At 36.6% G+C, this 26,145-nt stretch overlaps 1 protein-coding gene across 5 annotated transcripts in view; it reads right to left on the bottom strand.

The window, feature by feature from the left end:
- Positions 1-26,145, bottom strand: part of Ctdspl2 (CTD small phosphatase like 2) — a 76,280-nt gene that overhangs the window by 23,407 nt on the left and 26,728 nt on the right. For 4 of the 5 annotated variants that reach the window (XM_004861722.3, XM_004861724.3, XM_021241756.2 and 1 more), the window contains exons 2-7: positions 25,038-25,247; positions 14,428-14,566; positions 12,251-12,400; positions 7,680-7,895; positions 3,050-3,128; positions 2,387-2,498 (exon numbers count right to left, since the gene is read on the bottom strand). In XM_004861722.3, the coding sequence (XP_004861779.1) occupies positions 2,387-2,498; positions 3,050-3,128; positions 7,680-7,895; positions 12,251-12,400; positions 14,428-14,566; positions 25,038-25,223 (882 nt within the window). In that variant the 5' untranslated portion in view covers positions 25,224-25,247. The remainder of the gene's footprint in view (positions 1-2,386; positions 2,499-3,049; positions 3,129-7,679; positions 7,896-12,250; positions 12,401-14,427; positions 14,567-25,037; positions 25,248-26,145) is intronic. The other variant, XM_021241758.2, reaches the window with a different exon arrangement.

Genomic DNA, 26,145 nt, shown 5'->3' with positions numbered 1-26,145 from the left:
GACTACCTATCAGACTACATACACATTTCAAGATATTCTGTTAGCATCTTAAGAAAATGTATCATCTTTCTTACAACTGAATTAAAACTAATTTTACTACCTCATCTCAGCTTATTAAAATTTGATCATTCACTTACTTCTATAAGATTATTTATGCTCAGCCAATTCTTATCTTTCTTTTACACTGGAATCAAAATAATATGAACTCAAGGGCCGGGGATTTAGCTCAGCAGTGCACACCCTGCCCTGCAAACGAAAGGTCCTGAGTTCGATCCCCGGTACCAAAAAAAAACATATGAACTCGTACTAGAAAAACCAAGGAAAGTCTTTCACTTAACCTCTAACTTGTACATCAAATCTGAACTAGTCATAATCAGTTTTAAAACTTTTGTTCTTTTTTTAATTTATCCCCTAAAAGTATCTTAGAGCCAGATGTAGTGTGCATGCCTATAATCCCAGCACTCTAGGAAGGGTGAGGTAGGAGGAACCCAAGTACAAGCCCAGCTAGGCAACTTGGTGATTTAGTGAGTCTCTGGTCTCAAAGAAATTTAAAAAACAAAGAAGGACTGAGGATGTAGCTCAGTGAGAAAATCCTGGGTTCAACTCTCAGTACCACAAAAGAAAAAAGTATCTTAAGACTTTCATGTAGCACTTTTATGTATGTCTCTTTGACCAGGTAAAGGCTATGGCAATGAACTATCAAAGCAACTCTACTAATATATTAATTAAAAACTCAAAAGAATAGTCTTCTCCTTCAACATAAATTTTCTACGAGAACTAAACCACATCTTTAATTACAGGGTACCAGTTACAAATGTTAAACAATGAAACATTATCCTATATAATACTGTTTTTGCTAATATGACAAAACGGTAAGCAGGTGGTAAATATAATGACTACATATTAAATTGTGTTAGCAAAAGATGAGATGTTCAGTTTTCAAAGCTCTCTTGGACCCAAAGGTAGGCTTTGTTTTGTTTTTTTCCCATTTGCTGCAATACTGGCTAGGGAGTGACCCCAAGGGCCTTTGCACTGAATTACACCCTAATCCTTCTATTTTGAGAAAGTTGCTAAATTACCAGGATGTGCTTGAACTTTGGATCTTCCTGCCTCAGTCTACCACAGTGCTGGGATCACAGATTTCAGGCTTATGCCACCACACCCAGCTAAAACATAAATTTTAAATCACATCAAGAGAGGGGCCGGGGATTTAGCTCAGTGGTCCGGCCGCCTGCCTCGCAAGCGCAAGGTCCGGAGTTCGATCCCTGGTACCAAAAAAAAAAAAAAAAAGATTACCTGAGTAGTTAAGAGAGCTTGTTAAAGGATTTAGTAGTCTGAATGAAGAGATTATGCTTTAAATACTATTAATAAAGTTTATTGGTAGATAATGTGCAAAAATAAAAATAGGAAAGAATTTGGTCTTGTAGTTAACTCACTTGAGACCCAAGTTATATTTAATCATTCAGGGAAACATGGAAGCCTGATAAAAGAAGGAATTAAAATCTAGGCATATTCTAATGAAATAAAATTACAACTTTCTGGGAGATAAGCAAATCACAGGCTAGGGGTATGACCCAATGGAAGAGCACATGTCTAGCACATTAAGGCCCTGGGTTTGATCTTCACCACTGCAAAAATAAAAATAAAAACAACAAATCACAAGAATATCTAGCATATCTAGGGGAGAAAAGTAAAAGACTGATTTATTCCCAAAAAGAGCACCTGAACAGGGCCGGGGATTTAGCTCAGTGGTTCCAGCGCCTGCCTCGAAAGCGCAAGGTCCCCGGTACCAAAAAAGAAAAAAAAGAAAAGAGTACCTGAACAAACCGGAGACTCTAGCATTAAACTATAAACAAAGGCATTTCAGAAGATCTAGGATAGATTTATATTAAGTATGATGGCTACTCCATTCATTCATATTCCTATTTTTTCCCCAGTACCAGAGATTGAACCCAGGGGCACTATACCACTGACCTATATCCCTAAGCCTTTTTGTTATTTTGAGACACAGTCTCACTAAGTTGCCTAGGTGTGACTCAAAATTGATGTCCTCCTGCCTAAGCCTCCCTCAATGTTGGGATTACAGGTGTATACCACTGCTCTAGCTTTCTTTGTATTCTTTTAGGTATTCTGTGTGTGTGTGTGATTTTTATTTTTGTGTGTGTGTTTGAGACAGAGTCTCACAATGCAGTTCTGGCTGGCCTTGAATTTTCTACATAGCTTAGTAGCTCAGGCTGGCCTCAACTCATGGTGATCCTTCTACTTCAGCCTCCCAAGTGCTGGGATTATAGGTGTGTGCCACCATGCCCAGCTCTTTTAGTTATTCTAAACTGTTACTTTAAAAGAGAATTTCTCTTCTTTCTACTGCTATAGATAATACACTTACCAGATCTAAAACTAGGGAGAATTCTGGTGTGCTTCTTGTTTTCAATGGAAGAGCAGGTTTCCTATTCAGTTGTTCTTCTGTCAGTGGTGGAACATGTTTGATGAAATAATAGCTATAAATCAAATTTTATGAAAATTTCAACATTTCTTTATAAAGCATAATACTAAATTCAGCCTATCTAAAAATCTTTAAGTAAAGCACATTTAACCAAGTAAACTAAACTTACCAAATATGTAAGCAAAAGTGGGAACATACAAACTGATATCTCCATAATTCAGTAAAAGTATTAATTACCTACAGGTCACATGTTCTTTATAAAACAGACGTTCCTCACTACGAGATTATCTTCTGATAAACCCATCTTAAATTAAAAATATCTTAAGTTGAAAATGCATTTAATATACCTCAGTTACCAAATACCAATACTTAGCAATAAATTACAATGCAGGGGATTGGTTATTTCTCTTCCTGATCACATGGCTGACTGGGAGCTGCCACTGGTCTAGCATCACAAGAAAATATCTTACCACATATCTGCTAGCCCAGGAAAAATTCAAATTTCAAAGTAAGCTTTCTACTGAATACACATCTTTTTTGTACCACTACAAAGTTGAAACATTAAGGAAAGAAAGAAAAAATTTTTAAACCACAGAAACAACTCACGGGTCAAATACTTCCCAGTCTTCTTCATAGGTGGCCTCTGCATGGGCTGACGAATAACCACTCTCTGGAGTTACTGGTGCTATTTAATAAAGTGAAAGGAAAATGTTAACTTTTCTTTTTTTGGTACCAGAGATCTAACTCAGGACCTTGAGCTAAATCCCTGGTCCTAGAAAATGTTAACTTTTAATCAATGCTTATCATGAAGTATATATTTCTACTATTTCTATAAAAGATCTTCCGGAGGTTCTGTGTATTTTAGGTTAAAAACAAATAATACATAAATAGCATTTAAAAGCAAATTTAATTACAGATAGAAATAACTATATCCAAAGGAAAAAAATTACCCCTATGGACAAAATGGCAAACTAGTGACTAGAATGAGGATCCCCATCAGCTAAGAGAAAACTTACTAGTTAATAGAAAAATAATACTCCACAAAAATTTAATTTCAAGGGCCAAGGATTTAACTCAGTGGCACCACGCCTGCCTCACAAGCACAAGGTCCCAAGTTCGATCCCCAGTACCAAAGAAACCCCAAAAACAAATTATAAAGATTTTTATGGTGCTCTTGTAGCAGTAATATACCACCTTGCACATACAGGCTGTCAAATGAATATATGCTGACAACAGATTTAAATATGGTTTTAAGTTCTAAGATCCATTAGAATAGTCTTTAAGAAGTCCACTAAGGGATTGGGATGTAGTTCAGTGGTAGACAACTTGCTTAGCATGTACAAGGCCCTGAGTTTGACCCCTAGCACCACCAACACAAGTCTATTACTCTGTCATCTGCAACAACATGGATGCAACTTAGATCATTAGGTTAAGGGAAGCAAGCCAGGCACAAACAGATGAGTGAAACTTGATCTCACTCATACTCAAAATCTTAAAAAGTTCATTTCATTAAATGGTGGTTACCAGAGCCTGGTGGGAGTGAAGGGAGAGAAGCTGATGAGTGAGTACTAAGCTACAGTTAGGAGCAAGGAGTTCTGGGGTGCTACTAAACAGGTAACAACAATGTGCTGTATGTTTCAAAAGGCTAGAAGAAAGGATTTTGAATATTTTCATTACTGAGAAGAAAGAAATGCCAAGAGATAAATGTTTAACCTCATTTAAAAATTACAGCGTATGCATGAACTGATCATTATAGGGAACAACTTATTAACATACACAATTTTTGTTTTTATGTATCAGTCAAGATACATTTTTTAAGAAGTTTCTAAACCCCACTGAAGGCTTATGAAAAAAATATATGGACATTTTCTGAGGAGTTTCAAGGTTATTTATGATCTTCACAAGTTAAGAAATTCTGCTGCCTGGATAGGCTGGGGATGTAGCTCAGCAGTAGATGACTGGCTTAGAGTGTGCAAGGCCTTTGGTTCAAGCCCCAGCAGGACAAAAATAACTTCCTTATAAAGAAATGCTGCCTTGTATAGAAATCACTGCCTTGGGCCAGGGATTTAGCTCAGTGGTTCCAGCGCCTGCCTTGCAAGCACAAGGTCCCGAGTTCGATCCCCGGTGCCAAAAAAGAAAAAGAAATCACTGTCTTAGAAAATTTATTTTATTTCTAAATTACAAGCAACTTTAATCAAGAGGCAATTCTAAGTTGGGTGTGATGGCATACACCAGTAATCCTAGCACTGGGGAGGCTATGGTGGAGGGATCACCATGAGTTTAAGGCCAGCCGGGCCTACACTACACAGTGAGGTCAAGGCCAGCCTGAACTATGCAGCGAGACTGTGTCTCAAAAAATCAAAGTGGTAAGCCTATATTCCATGCCACATAATTCAGTCTGTTTAAACTAAGACTGCATCACTTGATAACACTCTAGAAATATGCTGAGAATTTTCTAAAATGATAATTATAAGGGCCAGGGATTTAGCTCAGTCGTTCCGGCACCTGCCTCAAAAGCTCAAGGACCCAAGTTCGATCCCTGGTACCAAAAAAGATAAAACAAAAAAACCTCAAAAATTATAACTTAAATTGGAGAGGATGAAGATTCCTTATGCTAAGCAGGTAATATGTCTCAGAGATAAAAAGTTTAGAGTGGAACCCAATGAAATTGCTGTAATCACTCTATAGAAACAGAATGTTGGTGGATAATAGTCTTTCCAGACAAAAACTAATCCTTTTTGCAATTATATGTTTATACCTTCTTAGATAAGGTTATCTAGTATGTACGTCCAATATATGACATCAGATGTAGTGCAGAATTTTTATTAATCTGTGACAATGTATATCTCTAGTGGTTCATTAACACCAGGGTATCTTCCAACTGTTGTTTCAAACTGCAATAACTTCAGAGAAAGGAAAGAATGTGTATTGAGTTCCTACAAACTAAGTATTTTTCATATTTCATCACATTTAACCTTCAAAAGTTGGTATTTTATTTATTTAAGTGTCTCATTATGTTGACCAGAATGGTCTTGAACTCCTGGGACTCAGTGATTCTCCCACCTCCATCTCCTGAGGACACAGGACTCCTAGCTTCCACCAGTGTACCCAGCTCTTCACCATTTTAAAGCTAAGTAAATGGCAGAGCCAGCCTCCTGCCTTCTTGTTCTCTTTGACTACATTCTGAAAGTTAGGAAAAAGTAGTACTTTTACATTCATTTTCATCTTTTATTTTATTTTCATATTTATCTCTTATGATCAATGTTACCTCTGTTAATCTTATCACCCCAGAGCAACTGCAATGGGCCACCGTGTCACTTTGTTCACTTATTTTCAACAGTAATCACCACACTATATAGTAATCTTTCTATCTTACTCATTTGTATCAATAATTCCCATCACAAAAAAAATACGTACTCATGTTAGGGGAATGAATGAGTAAACTACAGTCTTATTTTCTCCTCTAGAAACCACAAAAGTTACAGAAATACCTTCTCCATCTTCACAGCTGTCAGAATAAATAAATACTAAAACAGCACAAAAACAGAACAAATATTGAACAAGAAGCCAAGAGCCCTGGACTTTACACTTTACCATTCATTAGCCTTATAACCCAGGGCACAGTAACATAAAATGATAGGTCAATTTTCAACTTTCATCCATGAAAGAATGAGTTACCTGTTTATAATCTTGTTGATCTGCTTGTAAGATTCAGTATTATTAAATTTTGCCCTTAACATTAAAGAATCTTTTACTCAATGAATTTAAAATATCTTTCCTCTGTTGCTTTTCTCGTCACAACAGTATTACTGGGTTATACTGTATAGATGCCTCATAACCGCATATATTTTTTCTTTAAAATGTTTACTACCGTTTCAGTTATTTAAAAAATGTTTCAGCTGGGTGTGGTGCCACATGCCTATGATACCAGCACTCCGGAGGCAGAGGCAGGATTGCCGTGAGTTCGAGGCTGGCCTGGGCTACATAGTTCAGTGCCAGACTGAACTACAAAGCGAGACCCTGTCTCAAAACACCAAAAAAAAAAAAAAAGTGTCTCTTTTATATTCAGAGTAAGTACTTATATTACTGTACTTCCTCACATCAAACCATATTTTTTAATCAATACACATTTGCTGGGCTCTCTCAAATACCTGGTACCATAAGGAACAAAACAAATCTAGGGCCGGGCATGGTGGTGGTGCACACCTGTAATCCCAGCACAAGAGGCTGAGGCAGGAGGATTGCTGTGAGTTCAGGGCGAGCCTGGGCTACACAGTGAGACCCTGCCTCGGACAGGGACAGGGAAAGGGACAGGGAAAGGGAAGGAAAGACAGACAGGAAGGAAGAGAGGGAGGGAGGGAAAAGAAAGCAAGAGAAAGAGAGAGAGAAAGAGAGAAAGGAAAGAAAGGGAAGAAAGGAAAGACAGAAAAGAAAAAAGAAAGAAAACAAATCTGGGATGAAATTTGTCCCAGAGGGAGTAGATGGCCTATCCTTAGTTTTATTTCACTTTTAAGAATGAAGGGACGCCTGCTGCATAAGCGCAAGGACTCGAGTTCGATCCCTGGTACAAAAAAAAAAAAAAGAATGAAGGGGGCCAGGGATTTAGCTCAATGGCGCCACACCTGCCTCTCAAGCACAAGGTCCTGAGTTTCATCCCGCATACTAGGAAAAAAAAAAAGGAATGCATTTTGTTGTTGTTTTTTCAGACAAGGTCTTGATATGACACAAGGCATTAAACTCACTATGTGGCCCAAGCTGGCCTTGAACCTGAGGCAATCCTTCTGCTTTAGCCTCCTGAGAGCTGGGATTACAGGTGTGTGCCACCATGCCCAGCCACAAATTCATCTTATACTTTTTTGTACCACAGCTCTCAGAGGTAATAAATTCTTGATCTTGTATATTTCCACATTTCAATGTCAACTGGCCAGGAACACAATAATTATGTTAGGGCTTTTTAATAATCCAGAGTTAGGGAGCAACAGTGAGATACAGTAAGAGATCCAGGAACAGAAGTTTCCAAGGTTGGCGGTGGTGATAATCATTTATATATGAAGCAAATCTGAAGGTATGAGACTGCCTCTAGGTAGGAACCTCACACCTAAAGGTACAAATAATGAACTGGATTTTTGGGACAAAGTTTTGTTTCAATTTTTTTTTAACTTCAAGAAACAAAAACTTAAGCATTTAATCTATGAAAATAGAGATGATACATTTTTGAAAAAGGAATTATTTTTACCTGTAAGGTGAGGGATATCACGATTAACTGTTTCCTCTGCTTCTTCTAAACCATTGTTTATTGATGGCCTCACTTGAACTGCTTGATTTGAGTAAGCTGCTCCATTAGCTGATGTAGTAGTACTGGTAGTGATCTCATCCACTTGTTCCATATCAAGTTGTTTCACTATCTCTTCAGCTTCCACAGCTTGTCCTGGGGAATCTGATCCTGATGTTCCTGAAATCATCATTTAACATACTATCATCACTTAAAAATTCTAATACTTAGAAAAACTAAATTAAATTACCACTATACAATTTATTTAAATGAATAATTCACAAAAGAACAAAGCTGAGGATACCACTTAGTGTGTTTTTAGAAACATTTCAAACAATGAGAAATAAAAACTATTATAGGTTAAAGTAATACACAGTTTTTCTTAAGTTTTCAAGTAGTTTAGAAACACCTATTTATAGTCAAGCAATAACCACATCTTACAACTTCATTTCATTAAAGCAAGTATCACTGAAGACATATTATAGGCCAGGTACTGAACTACCCCCAAACAGCTCCTTATCCTTTCTTTCAAATACTAAACACTCTAGCTATTGTGGGTAATTGTAATTTTTCTACCAAAGGTAATTATCCAAGAAAGGGCTAAATGTTCTCTTAATCATGAAAACCTTTTTTATTAAAAAAACCAAAGAATAGGGCCGGGTATTTAGCTCAGGGGTTCCTCCGTCTGCCTCGAAAGCGCAAGGTCCCAAGTTCGACACCCAGTACCAAAAAAAAAAAGAATAATTGGTCAGCAAAATCCCATCTCAATAACAAAGACTGAAGTTATCCAATTCTTCCACTATGAATGATTTTGGAATCTTTCAAATGTCCTAAAAACCCTCAATATTCTCAACTTCCTCATGAAACCTTAAATTTAATCTCTTAAAAAATCTCTTTTCCTGATACCCTCCCCCTTGGTCATTATTCTCCCATATTCAACATACTAGTTAAATCAAAACTCATTTATCCCTACTGCTGCTGCCAGATGACTGATTTTCTATTAATCTGCCAAAAAAAAAAAGCAAGCCTGTTCTTTTTTTTTGGTACCAGGGATTGAACTCAGGACCTTGTGCTTGCAAGGCAGGCGGCAGTGCCACTGAGCTACATTCCAGGCCAGAAAACCTGTTCTTTTGAGCTGATATAATATAGATAAACAATTCCGCACTTCTCTTCATTGCTGTCATCTACACTGCCAGAATCCTCAATCACAGATGCTCAATCACTAGCTACTGGTTTACTTTCCTATTTAATACAGTACTTTTTTCTATTATTACAAATGATTTCAGTGACTAATTCTCAAAGTTCTTCCCTCTTCAGCTCCAACTATCTTCATTCATACTGCTTTTTAGCAGGTGTTATTATGGTTACAACCTGGACATAAACTGAAACCTAAAATACTAGGCTTTATATAGAATATATTAACCTAACTTTCCAATTATCTATTACACCCCCATTATATCTGATCTTCAAGATTGATAAAGGTCAGTCTCTTTAGTCCAAACACATCCTCCAGCAACTTATTCCCTGCCTTTCTCACCTAGACTTTATAGTGCATCACTTGACAAACTTTCAAACTGGCACCCTCAGAAGTCTTGCTCACTTGTCCTTCCTCTGACAAGAGCTCCCTCTTTTTTTTTGAGATATGATCTTTTTATGTATTCTTGCCTCACAGCGATCCTCCTGCCTCAGCTTCCTGAATGCTGGGATTACAGATGCACCACCACACCTGGCAAGAAATCCCTTTTGAATCTATCTAACCAACAGACTTCTCAGGCTACTAAAGGATAATATGATTAAAAAGACTGGTAAAAACCCTCCAGATAAAATCTTCCAATCTTAACAAGACTTACAGCATGCTGCTCAACACTTGTGTGTGTGTGTGTCTCAGCTCGCTTTTTTTATTTCCTAGAGCAACCATTCTAAACTTTCACTATTCTCTTCAAGACTATCCCACCAGGACCACCTCAGTAAATGAAACCACCTCCTTTCCTCAAAGAAAACATTGTAACTATCAAACATCAACTCCTCTTTCTCCAAAACCTGTTTCTGTTCACACCTGTAGTGCTTCCTCTACATTACAAAAAAAGCCCCCCAAAACCTGTCCTGTTTCAATTTTTTTTTTTTGGTACCAGGGATTGAACTCAGGACCTTGTGCTTATGAGGTAGGTGGCAGAACCACTGAGCTAAATCCCCAGCCCTGTTTCAATTTAAAGACTTTTACTATTCTTTCAATTCCAACTTTGGCAACAGTCTCTAGAAATCTTCTCTATTTGTTTTCTTTCTAGAGAAATCTATCTATTTCTAGAGAAATCTATCCCTGGAGTCTGTGATTTCTCTAATTTTTTTCATATCCAACTTCATAAAAGTAACCTACTGTTGTTGTCTCTTCCTTTTTTTTTTTTTTTTTTGGGAGACAGAGTCTTGCTATGTAGCTCAGGTTGGCATCAAACTTGTGGGATTACAGGTATGCACTGCCACGCCAGGTCCTGTCTCTTCTCTTACTCTTCATTTCATGTTCCTAACTCAGTGATATTGGGCTTTCAAATGTAAGCACTCCTCTGAATTTGTTCTAGCAAAGAAACCAATGACTTTCTAATTATCAGGTTCAGTCGTCTCTCTCTTCTCTTGAGACAGGAGCTTTAAAATCATGATCTTTCTGCCTCTGCCTTCCAAGTGCTAGGATTATAGGCAAGTGCCACTGCACGCAGCTCAGCAGTCTCTTTTCAAAACTCATTTTCTTTTATTAAGTCTTTGACCCTGGGCTTGGATAGTCTCACTTCCTCTGGAATCTATGAACTGAAGTCTCTCCTGGCTTCTTCCTTGATTTCTCACTGAATTGCCCAGTATGACTTTTTTTGGTACCGGGGATCAAACTCAGGTCCTTGTGCTTGTACAGCAGGCAGTGAAACCACTGAGCTAAATCCCCAGCCCCCGCCCAGTATGACTTTGATTTGAAATTCTTCTGCCTTAGCCTCTAATGTTGCTTGGGATTACAGGCACGTGCCACCACTGCTGGATCACACCCCCACCCCACATAAAAAGTAAGTTCCTTGAGGAGCCAGGGATTGAGCTCAGTGGTTCCACCGCCTGCCTCGCAAGCACATGGTCCCGAGTTCCATCCCGGGTATCAAAAAAAAAAAAAAAAATTTTTTTTAAGGGGATTTAGCTCAGTGGTTCCTGCCTCGTAGGCGCAAGGGCCCCAGTTCAATCCCTGGTACCAAAAAAAAAAAAAAAAAAAAGGTAAGTTCCTTAAAGACAAGGATCATGTGTTATTATTCATTTTCAAGTCTTCATTGACTAATGGTGAACACTACAGATGTTCAATAAATATATGTTGTATAAACTGAAATCTTCAAAACACTCCTAACATTTAAATATAATTATTCCATTTCATGGATTAAGAGGCCCTGGAATTTAAAGAAGTTGTGAAAGGTAATGTGGTTCAAGAGTGGCAAAGGTAGAATTTTATTGTATTTTATTTTTTGGTACCGGGAATCGAACTCAGGACCTTGCACTTGCCAGGCAGGCACAGTGCCTCTGAGTTACATCCCCAGCCCAGAAGTAGAATTTTAAAACATGTTTATCTAACTTCAAAGTCTATTCTCTTTCGTTTATGCCAACAATTCCAATACACTAGCATCTAGTTCTACAAGATATTAATATATGTTCGTATATGTCTAGGAGATACAGGTAAGATTGAAAACTTAAAAGCACTTATTTATTTTGTTTCTTTTATAGGACTCTATAGTCCTTTCAGGTGCTAATATACATTACAGTGTTTTTTCCCTGAAGACATTCTGATTTTACGTTATACCATTATGTCTTATAAAAATTGTACTATTATCTAGAAACACGATTAAGATTAGAATTTATCCAGACAACAACCATATAGTGATTCTTTTCCATGTGCTCAACAACTGTCTCAAAATACCTTAAATCACTTGAATTAGGGAAGCTTTACTATTTACCTAAAATTCTAATTAAGTGAATTACTATTTATCTAGATTAAAAATTCCTGGGGAGGAATCATCAAATGATGATAAATTGGGTGGTAAAAAACACAAAAAACTTACGGTTTTAGCTTAAAGATTTTCAATTAATTCCAACAACCAAGAATACTGAAAATATTTCTCTTAAGTTTTATACATCAGGGCCGGGGATGTACCTCAGTGGCACTGCACCTGCCTGGCAAGTGCAAGGTCCTGAGTTCAATCACTGGTACCGCCAAGAGAAAAAAAGTTTTATATGTCATCCCAAGATAGTAAAACTAAAACTTGTCCTTCCAATCCAGTTTTAAATCTAGCTTTTCCGATAATGAAAGGAGAGTTCACTACAACAGAATTAAACATAACTTATTTCAGTTATTTAAAAAATGTTTCAGAATTGCGTATTTTTAAAGAAATTATACACAAATCTAAGTTGCTAACAAAATATGTAGTAAATTTTAAAAGACTTTTCAAAAAACTAGAAAAACTGAATTTTTGAAACTCAAATTCTAGTTAATACTTGACTACATAAAAATGACTTACACTTACCATTTTTATTTGCTGGTGAAAAAAAGTTGAAGACAGGAGAAAATATGGTCCCCAACAACGTTGTCCTTGGAGGACTGCCAGAGGAAGGGTTATCTTCTAATTTTCCATTTTGTTTTACATGCTGACTTGTCATTTCATAACTACCAGCTTCTAAGAAAGAAAAACAACAACTTTGTGATCTACAAAACACTTTTAGAAATGTGTTGTAAATATTCATTTTAAAAACACCTCCAAAAATCACTTCATGAAAACTGATTAATGTTAATGTTCAGAAGTGCTACTAAGAGATCATGAAATAGCCAGGTGTGGGGGCACACATCTGTAATCTCAGCACTCCAGCGGCTGAGGCAGGAGGACTGCTGGTGAGTTCTAGGGTCAAGGCCTGCCTGAACTACATAGCAAGACCCTGTCGCCAAAAAAGGGGGAAAGAAATCATGAAATAAATCAATTCTAAATCATGTGATCTTATTGTATTTGTAATAATTTAGAAAGGCTAACATTTACTGAGTTTTCCCAACTTACACTTACATTTAAAATCACTGAAAATTTTCAAATCAACATAGTATAAAAGAAAGTGACAGCGCCTGCCTGGCAAGCATGAGGTCCTGAGTTCGATCCCTGGTACCAACAACAACAAAAATAAAGAAAGTGAAGCAAATTCTTTGTAAGTAAGCTAACAAGTTATCAGTATCAAAAACAGAATGGAAGACTCTGTTTCTGTTTGCATTTGGGGGTGCTACCTCCATCATAAAACTTCCCCTTACATCTATTTCTAATGAATGACAGTTATATGACTAGAGGCAACATAGCTCTATGGAAGACAATACACAGCAGAATCAAAAATTACTTATGAGGGTTGAAGATCTCAGTGGTAGTGCCCTTGTCTAGTATGAGTGGGGCCCTGGGTTCAATTCCCAGCACCACCTCCTCCAGAACACAAACAAAAATACTCATTGATACTGAGGTGCCATCTCAGAGTGGTTATGAAGACTACTCAGTTACTTATAAGTTTCTTGTAAGTACAGTAAAAAAAATTTTTTTTTTGAGACAGGGTCTCGCTATATGGTTCAGGCTGGCCTCAAACTTGTGGCAATCCTCCTGCCTCAGCCCCTTGTGTGTTAGGATTGGAGGCCTGCATCACCATGTCCAGCATCTTGAAAGTAAACATTCTCATAGTTTGGTGTTTTTTTTTGAAGAAATATAAAAATGAAATCAACTGGGTGACTACTACATTTCTTTCCTTCTTTGTTAAACTTTTTAAAACTTGTTTCTTTCTCTCTTTTCTCTCCTGTCTTGTGTCCTTGCCCATCTCAGTCTCCTTTTTTGACCACACTAGTCACTTCAAGTAATAACAATATATTACTCTACTGATGGGAGACACAACACAAGGTTGCTGCTGACCTATGAAGACAGCTTTAATTAAAAGACAACTCCATGCTCTGAAGTGTTGTTCTTTATATTTATAGCTTCTCTGCTTGTCCTTAATGTTTTTCTCCTTGTAGACTTTGAGGAGCTTCTCAGCTATTCGGTAAATACTGGGCCTGATAATTCTTTGCTGTGATGATCTGTACTATGCACTATAGGATGCTTGCTAGCACCCCTTACTTATGCTTATGCAACCCCGCCACAGGGTATGTCAGCTATAAAAGTCTCCAGATATTGATAAATATCCCACAGGAACAATAACACTCCTAGTTTAAAATTACTGGACTAAATGACCTAAGTACTATACCTTTTTGAGCCCTCATAGCATGATCCAGAAACAAGTTTTTGTACATATCTCAAATTAAGTCACAATTATTACTGCTCTAAGAAATGTGGTTATTAGAGGTTAAAAAAATGTCGATGCATACATCAGTGTGTGTGCATGTATGTGCTGGGATTTGAACCCAGGGCTCCATCGATTCTAGGCAAATGCTTTACCACTGAGCAATACAACTACATCCCAATCTGTTTATATTTTTATGCTAAACAGTTACTGTGCCTTTAGTTTGACTTGAGGTAAAATGTTTGTGGAAGACAAATTTTTACTTCACTTTATACTACGAATACTGAATATAAAAGATTATAAAAATAGGGCAAAAATTGCTCAAAGCAGATTTTTAAAAACAGATAAGGAACATGTCAGTGAGATCTGTCCTTTACCTAGGTAAAACAGTATCTAAATATTAACAAACCTCCATTTACTTGACTTTTCCGTCTTACTCGAGATATCTGTTTGTTAGGCTTTTCTCCTGCTCTTGGTGTTGATGTGATCAAATTATTATCTATATCACGTTCAATTCTACTTCGTTTCGAAGGATTTTCTCTCTCTTCCTTAAGATATAAGAGGAAAAAACATGCACTGAGCACACTCATTCTTCCTTAATGTTACATTGTTTTAAATGATAAAATATGGTATACTTTCTCTTGTTTTTCAGATCCTGGAGAAACAAAATGCAATTAATATCAAAGAGTGTAAACTTAAAAAAACAAGAAATTTTTGTTTTAAAAGTATCGATGAAGTTACAGTATGCAACTATATGCAACTACAGCATCCCCATAATTTTGACATCCCACAATTCAGATCCTTTTCTGAGTCTTTGCTAAATTTTCCAAGCTATGGAAATACTGAATTGTACAATGTATTCTGAATTTTCAGCCTATTTTCCCTTACTTTTAGAACTGTTCTTAGGAAAAGAGATTATTTCCTTAAGCACTAAGGGTAGGAGAAGGAGTCTCACTGAACTTGCTGGTGCTCAACTTTCAAAAAACAGGGCCTGGGCCTGGGATTTTTAGCTCAGTGGTTCCACCGCCTCGCAAGCGGAAGGACCCGAGTTCGATCCCCAGTACCAAAAAATAAAAAATAAAAAAACAGGGCCTGCCAACTGCCGCATCTCTACTGCCTCAATTATTTAAATATCCACATTAACACCAAGGACTCAAAGCTCTCTATTTGTTGCCTTATTTGGGGCAATCCACAGGACCAGGTGATACTACTCTTGCAGTGTAACTGACTAAAATAATATAGTTCTAAGCATTAGCCTCATTTATTTCTTTCTATCTGTTTGTTTTACAGTGCTGGGGATTAAATCCAGGGGGTTCACATTTGCTAGGCAAGCACTTTTATTATTAAGCTATACCCCCAATCCTATTTTTCTCATTTGTAAAATTTTCTAGTCACCTATTGCATGAGTCTTTTTCTTATACTATTATAATATTACCCTATAATTCCTTGCTGATTTGAGACTGCCTGAAACAGAATGAAAAGGATTATATTTTCAAAACTATAACTCTATGCAATTTATATACATCAACATTCTTATTTGACTGCAGTAACTTCTTGATTTTCTGTATTTGATGTTTTACCCCACAGCAACTAATACAATATACTGTTCTGCATTTTTGAGAGATTGAGTATTATTTTATTTTTTAAATAATCGATGGCATTATAAACGGCAGAAATACAAAACAGAAGATATTACTGCAAATATTCAATATACACTTATACTTTTGCATAGCAATTCATCTAATTTTAGGGTACTCCAACCAAACAAGACAGTTTTACCGCACGAAATAGTCTCAATAATCTACAACAAAATTTTTACTGTTTAATATTCCCCTGTATTTTAAAATGGCGATGGTCAGGCGTGATGGCACACACCTATAATCCAGCACTCAGGAGGCAAAGACAGGAAGGATCACTGAGGCCAGCCTGGGCTACATAGTGAGTTCAAGGCCAGTATGAACTACATAGTGAGACTCTGTCTCAAAAATAAATAAAATAAAATAAAATGGCAAGCAGGAAGCTTCTGAAACATGGAATTTCCACTAGAAAAAACAGGGCTCTCTTTATAAAGTCCTTCAAAAACATAAATACAGCAAAGCTTAAATTTAAGCTTAAATTCCAGCCTCCTCTGGAAGAAATTTACTACAGTCGCTATAAACATAAATATACATTCCTGAGAACCTGCATTCTGCAATACTAAAAGTAACAATGCTTAAGGAAAAAAATGGGTCCAGAAAGGGTGAGAGGAGAATGTTAGGACAGATTACTTAATACTCCTGTAACTTTGTAACTAACAGCACTAACAAAAACAAAGACTGGGTCCTCTAGGGATAATCTGAGCAACTCTTGAGTGGCAGTAAAAGTAGCTAGCTGCACTCTTACCTCAGGGTACCAAAACCAATGAAGCAGAAACAAGGATTTATAGGACCTCTATGGTGGAGATTTAAATTAGTAAGGGTGTTGTTAAAATGGCCAGCTGGGCATGGTGGCAAACACATGTAATCTCAGTAGTCAGGAGGCTAAGGCAGGAGGATCACTGCAAATTCAAGGCCAGACTGGGATACACAGTGGGTTCACATCCTGAACTGCATAATGAGAACTTGACTCAAAAAGAAAAAAAAAGATACCCATAAAAGGAAATGCAAATGCCATACTGGAAGAGTTCCTGCTAGACTCTACCACTCTGGGAAGGGAGCCCTCACTGCAGGTTATCATTTTTAATTTTAAAAAAAAAGATAAGATAAAGAAATACAAGTTAAGGGGCATTTGCCTATGCAGAACATGAACTGAATGTTTCTTCCTGATGAAATATAAAATCAAATTCCTATTATTCAGAATCCTTTTGTCTAGAGAAAAATCATGCATAAACCAACACACCATTCATACTGATACTATTTTCCTATTTAATAATGCTGTGTAAATTGATACTTTGGAGGTACCACACAGAACTGACTATATTGTGGTTAACTGAGAAAACATTCAAGTACTTTAGCTTACATCTCTAAAAAGGAAGAAAACTAACGTAGTGCAGTCACTGACCATCCTACTCTTCAGAATAAAGCATTGAAATGTTTGATAACTCAAATCTGAAAGACAACATATCAACAACCCATCTCTTGAACATCCAACTAGCCATGCCGCTGTGCATAACGACAATTCAATGACATACAGCATACATGACAATGGTTCCAAAAGATAATGGAGCTAAAATATTCCTATTGCTGATGTCATAGGTTAATATTCTTAATGCTTTTGTGTTTATGCTGATATAAACAAACCTACTAAGCTGTCAATTGTATAAAAGTATAATACATAGTTATATACGTTACCTAATACTTAATAATGATAATAAATCACTATGTTACTGGTTTACACATTTAATATGCTGTATTTTTATAATTATCTTAAGGGCATACTCTTGCCGGGCGTGGTGGTACATGCCTGTAATCCCAGTACCTGGTAGGCTGAGACATGAACTACATAGTGAGGCGCATCCTCGAAAACCAAACCGAAACAAACAAAAACAAAGACAAAAGTAGGAGTATACTCTTAAAATACAAAGAGTTTACTGTAAAATAGCCTGTTGCGCCAGCAGTTGCCTCATACATCTTGTTTATCATATGCCTACCTGCTCCCACCCCACCTACGTCTCTCTCTGCAGTGCTAGGGGTTGGGGCCAGGGCATGACACATGCCAGTCCAAGCACTCTACCACTGATCTATACCTCCAGCTCTCTTACTCTATCTCAAGAGGTCACCTAAAATGACTGACATATAATGTCTAGGTTTGTGTGAATACCTGCTGGGCCGATATGCTGTAGATTACTATAGCCAGGCCTAACTCGCCTCCTCCTGCGGATGAGGCAGAGCCAGGCAGGGCCCTGCTGGAGGAGAACAGGCTCCAAGAGGGAATGGTGGAGCAAGGCCTGGCCGAGAACAGAGAACAGGACTGTTTTCCTTCCCACCCATTCGTCAGAGAAACATCAAACACGATGTCCTGCAGACCTTAGTTCCGGTTACAGACCAGCCCTTTTAACTCCCCCTAAACTTTCCCTACCTCTGCCACTATAAATAAACGTGCTGCCATTTGCTTGGTGGTCTTTTCTTCCCATCAGAAGCTAGAGCCCCACCTGGCCCCACCTATAGCTCATTATATCTCTTTGTCTTTCTTAACCTCTCTCCGTCATCTCTCACTCTGTGAACCCTTCAGCCACACAGGCAGTGTGGCAAATACCCTCATGTTCACATGACAAAATTGGCTCACATCATAATTCTCAGAACATGTCTCTGTTGTTAAGTGACACATGCCTGTTTGTAATTTGGGGACATTTTAGTAAAAGGAACTTGGGAGAAATAAAATTTCTACATTAGTAAATAGGCTGCTTAAATTTAATAATACTACAGTACTTTCTCTGGAATTTGTATTGTTCAAAGTTGTCTGTAAGGTAAGGTGTTAGGGGGAAAGTCCTGGGAAGGTAATGTTCTTAAATCTGAATCTTCAAGTAAGCACAGTCATAGAACTAAAGAGGCCACAAAAACCAAATGATAATAATGCAAAACCAGAAAACAAGATATCCTCCATAAATTTAAAAATCCAAGCAGATAAATACAAACCAACAGCCACTATACAAAAATGCTCATAAATACCAATGCAGAACAATGCAGAGGGGGTGACAAACCTGAGAATAGGAGAGGCTCCAAATACCTAACAGGAAAGCATGGCAGGCTACTTAGTAACCACAAATGAAACTGGGAAAAAGGAATTGTTGCCCAGCTCAACAGTAAAGGAGATCCAAGGTTAGAAGTGAAATGACATTAAGTTTTGTTCCTATTTACATGCAATATATCATATATGTGTGCGTGTGCATGTGCGTGTGTGGTGAGCACACTTAAAATCCTCGCAGGGATTTCCAAGAATACATAACATTGTTAACTACAGTCACTATGTTGCACAATACAGCTTTTGAACTTATTCCTATCTAACTGAAATGTTGTCCAGAGTTAACCAGGAGCATGTGAAAAGCTGTATCACTGTAATGTTGATACCCATTTCTCTATTGAATGATGGTGCTGAGCATTTTTTCATGTGCTTTATTGCCATTTATATGTTTTCTTTAAACTCCTGTTTGAGTTCTTTGTCAAGTTTTAAACAGGACTGTTTTTGCTCTCTTTCTTTTTTCTAATGCATTATTCGGGACTGAACCCAGGAACACTCTCACTGAGCTATATCCCCAACCCTTTTTAAATTTTATTTTGAGATGGGGCCTAAGTTGTCCAGGCCGGCATAAAACTTGCAGTCCTCCTGTCTCAGCCTCCTAAGTAGCTGGAATTACAGGAGTGCACCACCACAACCAGCCTTTTTGTATCCTTTTACCAAAATCTGCTCAACTCCAAATAAAAAAAGATTTGGAAATACATATTGAAAGAATATTATCCTATTTACTTAAAAATATCAATCAAGAAAAAACAATACTAAGACATAATCTAAAAAAATTTCAAGAAACAAAATCCTTGAGAAAAAGTCAAAATCAACTCATTTATAGAGGAAAAAAAAATTATCAAACATAAAACAGCAATGTCTTCTATGTCAGAAGAAAATGGAGTAGCAATCAAGAAGATAAAATGTGACCCCAGGGTGTTCTATCTAGCACAACTGATTTTCAAGCATAAAGGGCTTGCTGTTAACATAAATAAACAATTCTCAAGACAGCATGAGATGGCACACACCTGTAGTCTCAGCCATTCTGGGCAACAAAGCAAAAGCCTGCCTCAAAAAAAGCAAAACAAAACAAAGTCTTCAACTTTTTCATAACCAGCATGAACCTGATCCCCATAACTAAAATATTGCAAATCAAGACAACTACACACCAAAATCCCTCTTGAGCAGACATAAAAATCCTAAAAAACAAAACAAAACCCAACAAATCAACTCCAACAATACAAATTATGGTTTTCCATTCAAAAACAGTTCACATAAAAGAAAGTCTGAAGAAGACCTAGAAAGAAGCAGAAAAGCCTGTAACAAAATTCAACATGATTAGAAACTCTTACACATAAGAAATAGAAAGCTTCCTCAAACTGGTAGAGGAGTCTTATAAAAAATATCTAGCTAGTCTCATACTAATGGTGAAAGCAATCCTTTTCCCCTCACAACAGCAACAAGGGTTACTATATAGTCAGTAGAATTTCTATTATAATTCTAATGAACTTTTTAAGAGAAATGGGCTACTTCTACAATTTATATGAAAGTATAGAAGCCTTAAAACAAACTTGAAATGGAACAAAACTAGATGACTTACACTATCTCATTTCAAGACTCACTAAAAAAAATACAGTAAAAATGATGGTCCAATAAAAATATAGAGTTCAGTTGAACAGAATACATTTCAGAAAAAGATCTACATATATATGCTCTTTTGACTTTCAAGGAAGGTATCAATTAACCTAATTAACAGGAAAGGATAAGACAAGTAATGCGCAGATGGAAATGATCAAAGTATGCATAAATGAGTATGTCAAAATGAAATCCATTATTCTCTATAACTAATATGCACCAATAAAAGAATTGTTTAATATGTATAATATAGTATAAAATGCACTGTCATAGTTTATCATATGCCTATCATAGTTTAAAGGTCTACAGATACCGATTTAATGTAAGATAAGAATATTCAGAATTTCATTAGAACTACACTCATATAAAAAATTGTTCCTTACCTATGAAAGTCTAACAGTACTTAAGTAAGAAGAGGAAAAGGTGGCTTTGTTATTTTATGGGCTGAACTGTGACTCCCCCAACTATGCACCCAATCATATACTGAAGCCCTAACTCTGAGTACCTTACAATGTGACTGTATTTGAAGATTGGGTCTTTAAAAGTGTAACTGGCTGGGGGGGTGGGGCATGCCTGTAATTCCTGACCTAGGAAGGCTAAAGCAGGAGGATTGCTGTAAGTTCAAGGCCAGCCAGGATTACATAGCAAGACCTTGTCACAGAAAAACAAAAAATAAAAAGGTAACTAAATTACAAAGGATTTGTTTGTATGGTTATTAAAACAGTATGTCTGGTATCTTTATGAGAAGATTAGAACAAAGACAATGGATGACCATGTGAGGACACAGAGAGAAAGTACAAATCAAGGAAAAGTCCTCAAAGGAAATCAAACCTACCAACACCTTAATCTTGGACTTTTAGCCCCAAGAACTATGAAAAATAGTCTTATAGTTGTTGTTGTTGTTTTGAGACAGGGTATGACCATACAGTCCAGGGTGGCCTCCAACTTGCTATGTAGCACAAGTTGCCTTGAATTCCTCATACTCCTGCCTCAACTTCCCATACTTGGATTACAGAAGTGTGCCACCATGCCCAGCTCTGAAAATACTATTTAAGCTGCTCAGCGTGTGATATTTTATTACAGCAGCCCTAGCAAATGAGTATATATAAGTATATATATAAGTATATACTCCTTATATTCATAAGTCAACAACCTATGGTTGGTTTTTTGGTACTGGGGATCGAACTCAGGACCTTGCGCTTACAAGGCAAGTGCGGTAACACTGAGCTAAATACCAGGCCCAACAACCTTTGTTTTGATAACCTGAATACTTTTATGCTTAATTTATGGCAATATCAGGAAGAGAGTACAGATGAAACCTGATTGGTAATATAAAAATAGAAGGTGGGCATAGTGACACACACACTAGCCAGCACTTTGAGGGCTCAGGCAGTAGAATCGCAAGTTCAAGTTCCACCAAGGGAACTTAACAAGGTCCAGTATCAAAACAAAAAGAAAAAGTTTGGCATGGTGGTGCACACCTGTAATCCCAGCACTCAGAAGCTGAGGCAGGAGGATTACCAAGAGTTCAAAACCAGCCTGAACTACATATCAAGATCCTGTCTCAAAAAAAAAAATTTTTTTAAGGAAAAAATTAAAAAGGGCAGGAGATGTAGCTCAGTGTGAATACCCTGGGTTCAATACCCAGTCCGTACTGCAAGCAAGCAATCAATATATTAAGAAACACCAGTAGCCATGTGATCTTAGATAACAGTAAAAGAAGGCAAATAGAATAGGCTAAAAAAGCAGACAAGGAAGTTTCTAAAATCCAGGCTTATGCTTGTCTGAATCTTTCAAGTCTACTCACATAGCCATACAAATCCAAAAGAAAAGGAAAAGTACCAAGGAAACCAAAGGTGGCAGCACATAGAGATGAGTAACTCAATTAGGTTTGAAAAGGACACTAGTAAAAAATAAAGAGTGGTCTATCATCTAGTCAAAAGGACTAAAGACAGCAAATGCACAAAATATTACAGAAAAAAATTTTCTATGAAAAGAACAAGTTTCAAGCTTTAAGCTGATGACAATATAAATTGATGACAAAATGGAAAGCAAAAGAAGAACCAATCTTTTTTTTTACTTTCACCAAGAATAATTTCCACACAAGAGATTTACTATCCCTACACTTATTAAGTAAAGGCAGTATCTAGCTATTTTGGAGACAGAATAATAAAGGAGAAATAGCACAGGTATTGGAGTTCAATATACTTGAGTTTAAGACACCAAGGACAGTAGGGCCAGATGAGGTTGGCACACCTGTAATCCCTGCACCTTGAGAGGCCAAGGCAGCAGGATCACAAGCTTGAGCCCAGGCTGGGCAATTTACCAAGAACCTGTCTTAAAATTAAAAATTAAAAAAGGGGCTAGCACTGTCAGTCACTAGAGATGCTATAATAACAGTTGTTAAACATGTATGTTGGGCTGGGGATTTAGCTCAGTGGTTCCGCTGCCTTCCTTGCAAGCGCAAGGACCCAAGTTCGATCTCTGGTACCAAAACAAAAGTGTATGCTCTGAAACCAGGATAACTGAGTTCCATTCTTGCCACTTAAAGCTAAGTAATCTTCCACAAGTTATTTAACCTCCCTGTGCCTGTTTCCTTACCTGTAATATGGCGATGATAGGACCTACTTTGTTTGTAAGGCTTAAGTAAATTATCAGATTTGAAAACGCTCAGAAGTGCTCTTAGCATATAGTAACTGTTCCATAAGTATCAGTGACTGTTACAATGTTCCTTACTAATTTTTTATCCTAGGCAAGTTATTTATTATTATAATTACTGGTATTGACAATATTTACCTATGTCCACTAAGTCTTAGTTTTCTCTTCCATAAAATATCAAAAGATGGTCATAAAAATTAAGAAAATGCTAAATATAAAGCACCTCAGTATCAGCTGTGAACTTTTCAAGTTCTGAAAAAAAGATACTGTATTTAAGATGCATACATAAGTAAGCATCATGTAAGATAACTAGAATATGAGAAGATGGTTTATGATGATGTACATAAAACAGCAACATTAATTAGAGGACATTACAACTTATACATGACAAACTTTTTACTTTTAACACAGGGTCAGTAGACTGGGAAAAGACCCAATGTACCATGATTTCAGTGTTGCATTTAAATACAGTACTAATTTCCATAACAATTTTATAGAATATGATAAAGAAAACCAAGTTGAGTATCAGTACAACTAAATGAATGTGTAGCTATAGGAAAAACCTTAACCCCAAACTATTAATTAATAAATTAATTTGCAAACATATTTTTCATTCTCCTATTTACCTAACATCTTTGAGTGGGCGGATATTAATACATTTTGGCTAAAATGGTTCTTTTTTGACTAAAATTTCGATACAAAGATCCTGAGTGTTTTAAATTGACATGTGAAAAAATTTGCTGACCAACAAAGATTGAACTAACAGTTAAAGGTTTAGGAAAAAGTACAACACGAAGTCCCATTAATAGAAGCTCAGAGGAAATAATATGAGCAGAAGTCAAAAGACATAGGAAAAATTTAATTTCATTTCTAGTTGTTATATTGCATGAGTAAGAAAAAAGTAACCAAGATGCTTAGACATATATGTATCACAAGCATCATAAAATAAAATCTAGAAATATTCAGGCTAGGTAATGACTAGGGGTTTGCATTTGCACATTTAAGGAATCACAGCATCTGTCTTCTAGTGAAAGAATACTGAAAAAGAATATATGAGAAAATAAAGAGTAATTATGAATTACTACTAAGAATAACAATTACAGTTGTGTGCAGGAGAATGAGCTACTAAATAGTAACCTCCATCAACAGAGGCCAATGAAAACTCACTAGAAATTTAAAGAGATGGGAATTCATGTTTCTGGAAGAAATTTGATCTTTATCACATGATTAATTTTCCACTAGAATACTTGCAGAATAAGACAAAATTACTCAAAGAAACAAAATTGACAAAAGAAATCACACACAAAGACAGTACCAAGGCTGGGTGTGGTGGTGCACGCCTATAATCCCAGCACTCTGGAGGCTGAGGCTGGAAGATTGCAGGCAGTTTTAGCACAGCCTGGGCTAAAGTGAGTTCAAGGCCAGCCTGAACCACATATGCAGATCCTGTCTCAAGACAAACAAACAAACAAACAAAGAAGCACCAAATCCTACATAAACACAGAATACATCAAAATCTTGATCATGATTACTAAACTGTATTAATTTTTTTACAACAAAATCTACCACCTAAGTCAACAATAATTTTTCTACTTATCAAATAATAAACTTAATGTCAGTGTCCATTCTTTCTTTAAATAATTTTGTTTTCTCTTTGAGTAATAATTTCACTCTACAATAACATTAGAATTCTGATAGACAAAAAAATAACCTAAAGATACAGCAAATGAACATCAACAGGAAACTTTTTCTTTGAAATGTAAGAAAATACAAGTTAAAAAAATACAAGTCAAATTAAAAAAAGGAAACTTTTTCTTTTGTTCCCCATTAGTTCAATAGAATAATGTTCACCTTCAACCTCCATTAAATATTTTGCATGTGATAATCCTAAAAGTAAAGTAATAGCAAAATGCAGATATCCCCTTACAAGTGACTTTTGTCAATATCAATTTTTCATGTATACATGCTTAGAGAATACAATCTAAATCTCTTTTTTTAAAAAGTGTAAGTATATGGCAAAACTACTACCTTGGGTGTGCTTCCTTTAATGAATTTTTTAATTGAAGACAATAAGCCGGTCTCATTCTTCGGTGGTTTTTCTCCTCGTGAAGGCAGGCTATCATCAACCTCTGAATATTTCCTTTTGGCTCTGGCAGTGCGCTGTGTTTGGATTGGACTGGATTGCTGAGAAGCTTTTCGTGTTCTCAGTCTCATCTTTTATGGGTGCCACATGTAAAACTTTAAGAGAAAAAATAAAGCTTATTAAAATTCAACCTAGTGTACATAAATATGCCCAGCTTATATGATAAAAAAATACACTGATTAAAAAAATGTTGGTCTTTAAGCAGACTGAAATAAGAAATTAAAAAGAAGAAATTAATATTTTAAGTAAAAGGTTTTCTACTTTTTACTATCTCAAGTTATCCTCTCAACAACCTCTAAAATATTGTATCTTATGATCTAAACTAAGGATCCAAAGAGTATGCATATTCTTCCTACAATCTTATGCCGCCTGTAACACCTATGCCACTGTTATCATTTGTTAATCACTCCTTTATTCTACAAATTATTGAGCAGTTAACCATACTTGAAGCACTGAGCTAGGTAAACACAATAAGTAGTAAAAAAGGTTGGGAAGGATTTTGCCCTTAAAACATAATGGGAAAAACTATCATTCAATGAATGAATCAAATTCATAGACATAGTTCAACAATCAACGACCATATAAGGGCAGAGGATTTAGCTCAGTGGTTCCCCCGCCTGCCTCGCAAGTGCAAGGTCCTGAGTGTGATCCCCGCCTGCCTCGAAAGTGCAAGGTCCTGAGTGTGATCCCCGGTACCAAAAAACAAAACAAAAACAAAAACAAAAAACTAGATGAATAGGCTGTGGATATGGCTCAGTGGTAAAGCATTTGCCTTGCATGTGTGAGGTTCTGAGTCTGATCCCCAGCACAGTCAAAAACAAACAAAAAAGCCTGGATTTATGTAAGGGGGAAAAAAATGAGGCTATCTACTTGAACTCTCTCATTTTACAGATGATAAAATTAATGGCTGACAAGACTGCTACAACACATAGAAAATTAAGGTCACAGACTGAATTATAATTTGTGAAAAAAAATACAAAGACTAAGATTTGA

Source organism: Heterocephalus glaber, unplaced genomic scaffold (genome assembly GCF_053883595.1).
Source record: "Heterocephalus glaber isolate CG9 unplaced genomic scaffold, H.glaber_assembly_v1.0 deba00000809, whole genome shotgun sequence".
Lineage (NCBI taxonomy): Eukaryota > Metazoa > Chordata > Mammalia > Rodentia > Bathyergidae > Heterocephalus > Heterocephalus glaber.
Note: the sequence above shows the minus strand (reverse complement) of the source record. Positions and strands in the feature narration are given on the sequence as shown.